Below are 9,636 nucleotides of genomic sequence, written 5' to 3' on the forward strand. Positions count from 1 at the left end.
TAATGCTAAAACATAAATCAGGGCGAGAACCCAACATTAAATACATCAATGAGCCAATTAATTCACGATAAGGTTTGTCACATTGCTCATTGTTAACAGTAGAATTCAAATTTACAATACTTGGGTCAATGGGAACAGATAAAATAGAACAATTTTCCATGTTAAAACGTTTCAAAAGTTTCTTAGTATAACTAGTCTGTTTGATAGTCATAGTTCCCTTTTCCCTATCATGATTGATTTCTAAACCAAGAAAATATTTAAGTTCCTGCTTATCTTTCAACTTGAAATTCTGAGATAACTCTGATTTAACCATGTTTACAATATCAATAGATGGACTAGCTACAATAATGTCATCTACATAAATCAATACATAGACAATTACACTATTCTCTTTCTTACTGTATAAACAATAATCATTTTCTGATCTTTTAAAATCTCTTTTCTCCAAATAATCATGGATGGTCTTATTCCAACAATAAGAAGATTGTTTAAGTCCATATAATGCTTTCTTCAACTTGTAAACTTTATTCCTATCTAGTTGAAAACCTGAAGGTGGATTGAGATAAACCTCCTCTTCTAATTTTCCATTCAAAAACGCTGTTTTAATATCTAATTGATGGAAATGGAAGTCTTGTTCTAAACCAACAGATAATAAGGTTCTAATAGTTGTCATCTTTGCGACAGGAGCATAGATATTTTCATAATTAAAGCTTCTCTCATCTTGCTTGAAACCTCTAACCACAAGCCTAGCCTTATACTGATCAGAACCAATTTCATTTTCTTTGAAAGCATAAACCCACTTGCTATCCAATATCTGTTTATCTTTTGGTTTCTCTACAACTTCCCAAGTTTCATTTTCCTCAATTGAAGTTATTTCTCTATCCATTGCATTTAACCACTCATCTTTATTCCTATTGGTTAAAACATCCTGATAAACAGTAGGTACATCTTCTACAAAGTTAGTATTACATAAAGCCATTTACATCTCATAATCATTGTATCTTACTGGTATCTTAATATTTCTCTTCTCTCTTACATGCGAATTATCATCTGAACCCCTCTGAGGAACCTCTACCTTTTCAATTTCATCTATCACCTCCTCACAAGAATCATCTTCCCCATTTTGGAAATGATCATCAGATGAACCAAGTTTCAAATTACATGTTGTACCTTCATTATAGAATTTCCTACCTGAAACAGTTCTCCAAATGTGACCATAATGGTACCATCATCGCCCATTGTTTCTCTGTCTTCTGGGCCTTCTTTACTCCTATGTTTAGAATGATACTCTCCCAGGTCATGAATTATGATACAAAGGTCCAACATTTCACGAAGCAAATGTGCTTTAGCCTTCAATCCTCTTTTTTCTGTCTCTGAACCCGCTATCGGCCTGCAAATATAAAAGTGAGTTTAGCTGGCCCGGCCAATATATTGAAATTTTGATGTTTTATGAAGCCTTAATCGTTTGTGATAAGATTGTGATGGTTTGATTGGTTTGTAGCTTGTAGCGTTCAAATCATAGTTTGTAATCATACAGTGCATTCATAAAGTCCTCACCTTAATTTTTGAACCGATTGATTTTGAAACCTGAAATTTTGTATACGGCCCTATATTTATCTTTTGTTTTTTATAGGCTATGTAAAAATTCAGGGACTTTTTCAGGGTCGGCACCAGGGGGTCAACTTTAAAATCTTAAATAAGAACCCCTGTTTGTGATACATCATATCAAAGGTCTTAAAGAACGTAGTACTTTGGTACAAGTTTGAGATCGATCCGACAACCACGGGCGGAGTTATGGCCTAGTCAAAATTTCAATTTTCCATGTTCTCCCGCCAATAGGGAAAGCACTAAAAATGGGAAATTCATATCGATTGGTGATTTTTGGTTGGAATAGGCCCCAAAAATAGTTCATATTGAAATTCAGACCTAAAAATGAAATTTAGACTTCCGGCCCTGATGGCCTCCGGGGGTGAAAATGAATGTTTCGAAATTAATTTTTGGGATCAGATTTCAATGTGAATCATTAGTGGGACCTTTTTGAAGCACAAATCACCAATGGATATGAATTTTCTATTTTTAGTGCTTCCCCTATTGGAGGGAGAACATAGAAAAATTAAAATTTTAATAGACCATATCTCCAGCCCTGGTTGTCGGATCGATCTCAAACTTCTACCAAAGTACTACGTTCTTTAAGACCTTTGATATGATGTATCTATCACAAACTCACAAACAGGGGGTTCTCGTTTAATATTTTGAAGTTGGCCTCCTCGGGGCCGACCCTGAAAAAGTACCTGAATTTTTACATAGCCTATTTTAAGAAACTAGAGGTAAATATAGGCTCGTATACAAAGTTTCAGGTTTCTAAATTCATCGGTTCAAAAATTAAGGTGGGGGGATTTTATGAATGTACTGTATTTACTGTAGATTTTTAATAACTTTTAATTGCCCATTTATTTTCACAAAACAATGCACAAGACTGGGTGAACGGACTCTCATATACTTGGACTACTTTCTAGCTAAAGGTACATGAAAAAACATTTTTCAATTCACAAGATGATGATTTTTCACCATTCATCATTTTAGTCTTTATTGAACCAATGCCAACTGCTTCCATTGATTCTCCATCTTTAGCAACACATATCTTAATTGGATCCTTCAATTTGCAGTATGAATAGAACATTGATTCCTCCTTCACTCCCTCCCTCGCTATAAATTAATTGAATGGTACACCCTGTATAAAAGTTAACAATCAAAATTCTAGAACACCCTGTATACAAGTATATGAGAAAATTATACAATATCTTAATTTCAAAATAAATGCCATTATAAAAAACAAAACCAATTGAATGGTACACCCTGTATACAAGTTAACAATCAAAATTCTAGAACACCCTGTATACAAGTATATGAGAAAATTATACAATATCTTAAATTCAAAATAAATGCCATTATAAAAACAAATAAAATATTATTCACCTACTCATGTCCTCTTATTTGTCTTAGATTAGGTACATTTTGTAATTTAATAATTAGGATTGATAAAAAAAAAAATACTTTCATATACCAGATATCAGTACACATATAGTAAGCAAAGTATGTACCAAGACCAAGCTACCTAGCATATGATTGAACCAACATTTCAATCCTAAATAATCATACATATTATGGAAGAAAAATTACAAAATAACCAAGCATTTATCTATTCAGATACAAGTAAATTCCTGAATTTAACAAATTTACATTTAACTAATGCTTTAGTAAGTATGTCAGCAATTTGATTCTCTGTACTGACATATTTAACAATTATTTCTTTTGATTTTACCTTTTCACAGATAATAAGCATTTATCTATTCAGATACAAGTAAATTCCTGAATTTAACAAATTTACATTTAACCAATGCTTTAGTAAGTATGTCAGCAATTTGATTCTCTGTACTGACATATTTAACAATTATTTCTTTTGATTTTACCTTTTCACAGATAAAATTATATTTGACATCAATGTGTTTGACTCTTGCATTTTTTTCAGGATTAATTATAATATTTATGCATCCCTGGTTATCTTCATGGACAAGAAAATTGGGAATATCACAATTCAAATCAACCAAAATTTTCTTTAACCATAATCCCTCAGAAACACAAGCACACAAGGCAATCAATTCTGATTCTGTGGTTGATCCAGGCAACACCCAAAACCGGGCAACAGAGTTGATACAGCCTAATCCAGGCAACACCCAAAACCGGGCAAAAGTTCCAGTACTTACAAGTACATGATTATCACTAGAATAACTAGCATGAGCACACAGCTCTCACTGGAACATTGGACATGTGACATTTAAGCATTCTGGATAACACAACCTTTTCTCCTGGGTTCACCTGGGCCCATAACCTGTAGATTTTATTAATTTTTTTTAATTGCCCATTTATTTTCACAAAACAATGCAATGCACACAACAATACTGGGTGAACAAGAACAACTCGGGCAACAGTTGATACAGCCAAATCCAGGCAACACCCAAAACCGGGCAACAGTTGATACAGCCTAATCCAGGCAACACCCAAAACCGGGCAAATCTTCCTACAGCCTAAGTTATCAGGTTGCTTAGAGACCTAGATGAGGAAATCAAAAACTGCCTCAATGTTCTGTCTGTTGACAACTCAAATGTGGAAGATATTATGTAGATTTTATTAATTTTTTTTAATTGCCCATTTATTTTCACAAAACAATGCAATGCACACAACAATACTGGGTGAACAAGAACAACTGAACTGACTCTCATATACTTGGACACACGTTCACCATTGTTGCCAGACTGAATCTTTAAATCGTATTTTTAAAGAGAATTTATAGCGCCAATATTCAAAAAGCATCCTGGGTAACACAACCTTTTCTCCTGGGTTCACCTGGGCCCATAACCTGTAGATTTTTATTAATTGCCCATTTATTTTCACAAAACAATGCACAAGACTGGGTGAACAAGAACAACTGAACAGACTCTCATATACTTGGACACACGTTCACCATTGTTGCCAGACTGGATTTTTAAATCGTATTTTTAAAGAGAATTTATAGCGCCAATATTCAAAAAAACTGACCATTGAAATTTTGACCCGATTACATTACTTTCCTTCCTATAGGATAAGGAAAGTGAAAAAGTCCCAAAATGAAGAAAGTGGAACGGTTTGGAATTTCGGGATTTTCCGATTTTTCCCAGTACCTACAAAATCGCGTCCTTGGACCATACCGGTATATCATACCAAATTCGATTGCTCTACGACAAACCGTTCTTGAGATATTTTGTGTACCACCTTTGCCCAGTGAAGAAACATTGACTTTGGTTAAAATCTGGATGAGTGACTATCCGATTTTAACCAAATTGTTACAGTCGCGTCCTTGGACCATACCGGTATATCATACTAAATTTCATCGCTTTACGACTAACCGTTCTTGAGATATTTTGTATACCACCTTTTCGTGCTCGGGAGGGGGGGCTTCGCGTGTTCGCTACGCGGAGTTGCGTATACGGTCGCGCTGCGCGCACCCCGGGCTTCGCGGGGTTGTGCATGTGGTCGCGCTTTGCGCTCCCAGGGCTTCACGGGATGTGCATGAGGTCGCGCTCCCTTGGCTTCGCCCCTGAAAACTAATATCGTCCCTGAGTCTTGTCTCGAAGAAATGAAAACTCAAAACTAAAAGCGAGAGCAAAATATTAAACGTAGGAAAAGTTTTGCTGGCCTCAAAGCGTGTTCCCCGTGTATTTCTTATGGGGGGACTAAAAAACGTCAATATCTCGATTTTTCCCGGTACCTACAAAAAATAAGGAATCCAATGGTGAAAACCCCATCTTCCTAGCTCATCTAGAAGTGGGTTAGAATTAGTATGAGTGAGTCAGTTACACAAGGGGCTGTATATATTTAGGATACGCAACACATAGGTACATTACATTGTGTACACACGCATATAAATTAAACGAGAAGCAATGGTCAATAGTTTGGCAGCGGTTAGTTTTTGTACATGCCAATTAAGATTTTTGTTTGCCAGTGACGAAAAAAAATCATCATCAGGGAGTGTCAAAATGGGGGAGACCAGGAACGGACGAAATTGGAATGTCAATTTCCAAATGAGCATCTACCATCTTTAAATTTGCTGAAACCCTATTTACGAGTATGCCTTCAAAGTCGAAACTATTCAAACGGGACGTATACGGTCAAGTGACTTGTCGTTAGCATACGATCAAGCTGACAGTTTAAATAAGGCACTACTTACTTAACAAAGGCCTACTAACCTACAATGTTAAATGGACGAATTCATATACACGACACGGACCACAGAATCGCAGAAAATAGTACAGAAATCGCACTCTGATCCCATACAGTAAATCTCCACTTCACACTTCTCCACTCCAAACGAACTCCACAGAATCACAAACAGAGACCTCGTTTCTGAAAATTAGTGATAAGTGTCTCCCACATCTCATAAGATGTACTTTTATTCCTGATGACATGCAACTGAGTGTCATCTACACACTGAACAATTAAGTTCTTAGCTTTGTTGTCATTCCTGACAGCATCTTTGATTTCCTTCTCGGACCCACTGGTTGTATATTCAGCATTCAATAAGCATTGAAACACACCTTGTTCAGTCAACAGACTTTCCATTCGGAATTTCCAGGTGCTGAAATTTCCACCATCTAGCAATGGTACATTCAATTGCTTACCAGCAAAAGACATCTTGTTTCAATTTCACTGAACAGTTAAGTAACACACCCAAATCGGGCAACAGTTGATACACAGCCAAATCCAGGCAACACCCAAAACCGGGCGACAGTTGATACAGCCTAATCCAGGCAACACCCAAAACCGGGCAACAGTTGATACAGCCTAATCCAGGCAACACCCAAAACCGGGCAAATCTTCCAGTACTTACAAGTACATGATAATCACTAGAATAACTAGCATGAGCACACAGCTCTCACTGGAACATTGGACATGTAACATTTACCTGGGTAACACAACCTTTTTTCCTGGGTTCACCTGGGCCCATAACCTGTAGATTTTTAATAACTTTTAATTGCCCATTTATTTTCACAAAACAATGCACAAGACTGGGTGAACGGACTCTCATATACTTGGACACACGTTCACCATTGTTGCCAGACTGAATTTTCAAATCGTATTTTAAAGGGAATTTATAGCGCCAATATTCAAAATTTACCTACTCTATTTTTATTCATTGACAATTGACATTATCGTCTTGTGTGACTCAAATTGTCTATCTATCTGCCGACAAGAAAATTCTGGTAACCCCCCAGTAATTTTTCATTTGTTCAATCAATCTTACAATATGGTATAACAGTATGGGGCGGATCATATACTTCGAACGTTTTAAATGTCATGCGAACACAAAATATAATTTTAAGAGTAATAAACAAAAAACATCACCAATTTAGTACCAATTTATTATATGAAGAATATAAAGTGTTTAACTTGAGAGAACTATACGTCCAAAAATTAATTATATTTGCACAAAAGCAAAACAATGATTGGAACCAAACAAGTCACACACATAACACCCGTAATCAGAATATTATTCAAATTCCTAAAATGAACAAGACCACAACGCAAAGACATTTCATATTTTTAGCACCTATAATTTTTAATATGACAGTAAATGAAATCAGGCGATATCCGCTTATGAAAATAAATAATATATCCAAAAAAATAATTGAAGATAAAAAAGTTGAAGAATTTTGGAAATATCTTAAATAATTTTGTCTCAACCTTGAAATGGTCCATCCCATTTACCAAATTTTTATCAATCAACTCCTTGAGGGCTGGAAAATTTAAATGACCATAACGTAAATGCCAAAGCTTGTCTCTAGACATATCATTATTGCATAACAAACTATTATAATTCCCTGCATTAGATTTATTCACAATAAAACCTAATTCATACAAATTCTTTTTATAACCCAAACCTATGACCTGGTTATTTTTCATAATCTTAACAGTGTCACCACTAAACACAGTTGAACGATTTATTCACAATAAAATGTAATTCATACAAATTCCTTTTATAACCCAAACCTATGACCTGGTTATTTTTCATAATCTTAACAGTGTCACCACTAAACACAGTTGAATAACCATTAGCAGTTATTCTTTTTACAGATAACAGGTTCTTTCTAGCTAAAGGTACATGAAAAACATTTTTCAATTCACAAGATGATGATTTTTCACCATTCATCATTTTAGTCTTTATTGAACCAATGCCAACTGCCTCCATTGATTCTCCATCTTTAGCAACACATATCTTAACTGGATCCTTCAATTTGCAGTATGAATAGAACATTGATTCTTCCTTCACTATGTGGTCTGTACATCCGGAATCAACATAAAATATCAGTTGTGCATGGGGTCGCGCTTCGCGCTCCCTTGTTTGCGGTCGCGCTGCGCGCTCCCGGGGGCTTCGCGGGGTTATGCTTGGGGTCGCGCTTCGCGCTCCCTTGTTTACGGTCGCGCTGCGCGCTCCCGGGGGCTTCGCGGGGTTTTGCTTGGGGTCGCGCTTCGCGCTCCCTTGTTTACGGTCGCGCTGCGCGCTCCCAGGGCTTCGCGGGGTTTGCATGAGGTCGCGCTTCGCGCTCCCTTGGCTTCGCCCCTGAAAACTAATATCGTCCCTGAGTCTTGTCTCGAAGAAATGAAAACTGAGTGCAGGGGTCGCCCTTCGCGCTCCCTTGTTTACGGTCGCGCTGCGCGCTCCCGTGGCTTCGCGGGGTGGGCATGAGGTCGCGCTTCGCGCTCCCTTGGCTTCGCCCCTGAAAACCAATATCGTCCCTGAGTCTTGTCTCGAAGTTGCCTAGGGTCGCGCTTAGCGCTCCCTTGTTTACGGTCGCGCTGCGCGCTCCCCGGGGCTTCGCGGGGTTGTGCATAGGGTCGCGCTTCGCGCTCCCTTGGCTTCGCCCCTGAAAACTAATATCGTCCCTGAGTCTTGTCTCGAAGAAATGAAAACTGAAAACTTTAAAAAACATCAATATCTCGGGAACGGTTTGGAATTTCGGGAATTTTCCCGAAATTCCAAATTCCAAACCGTGGGTTAGAATTAGTATGAGTGAGTGAGTGAGTGAGTCAGTCAGTCAGTCAGTTACACAAGGGGCTGTATATATTATGGACTCGCACTTATCTCGGGAACGGTTTGGAATTTTGGGAGTTTCCGATTTTCCCCAGTACCTACAAAAAATAAGGAATCCAATTTTTGTAATTTGTAATTGTAATTTTTATTTGACATTTTAAGTATACATATTTTTCATATAGGTTAAATAAATTTCAAATTGAGTTTGCTGGTGGACACATCTCATGATTATTGAGATATATCCACCAGCAAATAGGACATATTTTGAATTTCAATTTATAGTCAAATGTGATCAGGAGGCAGGTCCACACTAAACAAAAATCATCCGCCAGAACTGCCAGCCGCTAGCCAACCCTCCCCACTTCCACTTACATACATACGTGGTTAGAAGTAAATTTTATTATTAATCGAGGTAAAGAGAGTCAGCCAACGCCATCAACAATTCTAGCAAACAATGTCGGCCCAGTATGGCCCCGCCAATATGGCAATAATGAATGTAAACCAAGAGTGTTGATCAATGGTGAAAACCGCATCTTCCTAGCTCATCTAGAAGTGGGTTAGAATTAGTATGAGTGAGTTAGTCAGTCAGTTACACAAGGGGCTGTATATATTTTAGACTCGCACTTCGTGCTCGGGAGGGGGGCTTCGCCCCCCTCCACCCCCGGGGGCTTCGCGTGTTCGCTACGCGGAGTTGCGTATACGGTCGCGCTGCGCGCTCCCGGGGCTTCGCGGGGTTGTGTATGGGGTCGCGCTTCGCGCTCCCTTGTTTACGATCGCGCTGCGCGCTCCCGGGGCTTCGCGGGGTTGTGCATTGGGTCGCGCTTCGCGCTCCCTTTTTTACGGTCGCGCTGCGCGCTCCCGGGGCTTCGCGGGGTGTGCATGAGGTCGCGCTTCGCGCTCCCTTGGCTTCGCCCCTGAAAACTAATATCGTCCCTGAGTCTTGTCTCGAAGAAATGAAAACTGAAAACTAGAGCGCAAAATATACAACGTAGGAAAAGTTTCTTCCGGCC

The 9,636-nt window shown here is 38.4% G+C and overlaps 1 protein-coding gene and 1 long non-coding RNA gene across 2 annotated transcripts; both read right to left on the reverse strand.

Annotated features, from left to right (window-relative positions):
* Positions 1–1,170: 1,170 nt before the first annotated feature.
* Positions 1,171–6,645, reverse strand: LOC108253770 (the record flags this gene model as incomplete). The annotated part of the gene is made up of 3 exons (XM_017448369.1): positions 6,627–6,645; positions 6,216–6,468; positions 1,171–1,390 (listed from the first exon to the last, which is right to left on the reverse strand). Coding segments are annotated over exons 1-3 (492 nt in total), but the record flags the coding sequence as incomplete, so codon positions are not given.
* Positions 2,702–3,672, reverse strand: LOC113471835. The gene is made up of 2 exons (XR_003394379.1): positions 3,471–3,672; positions 2,702–3,322 (listed from the first exon to the last, which is right to left on the reverse strand). It is a non-coding gene; the product is annotated as an uncharacterized LOC113471835 (long non-coding RNA).
* Positions 6,646–9,636: the final 2,991 nt, after the last annotated feature.

This window comes from Diaphorina citri, unplaced genomic scaffold (genome assembly GCF_000475195.1).
Source record: "Diaphorina citri unplaced genomic scaffold, Diaci psyllid genome assembly version 1.1 scaffold3093, whole genome shotgun sequence".
Classification (NCBI taxonomy): Eukaryota; Metazoa; Arthropoda; class Insecta; order Hemiptera; family Psyllidae; genus Diaphorina; species Diaphorina citri.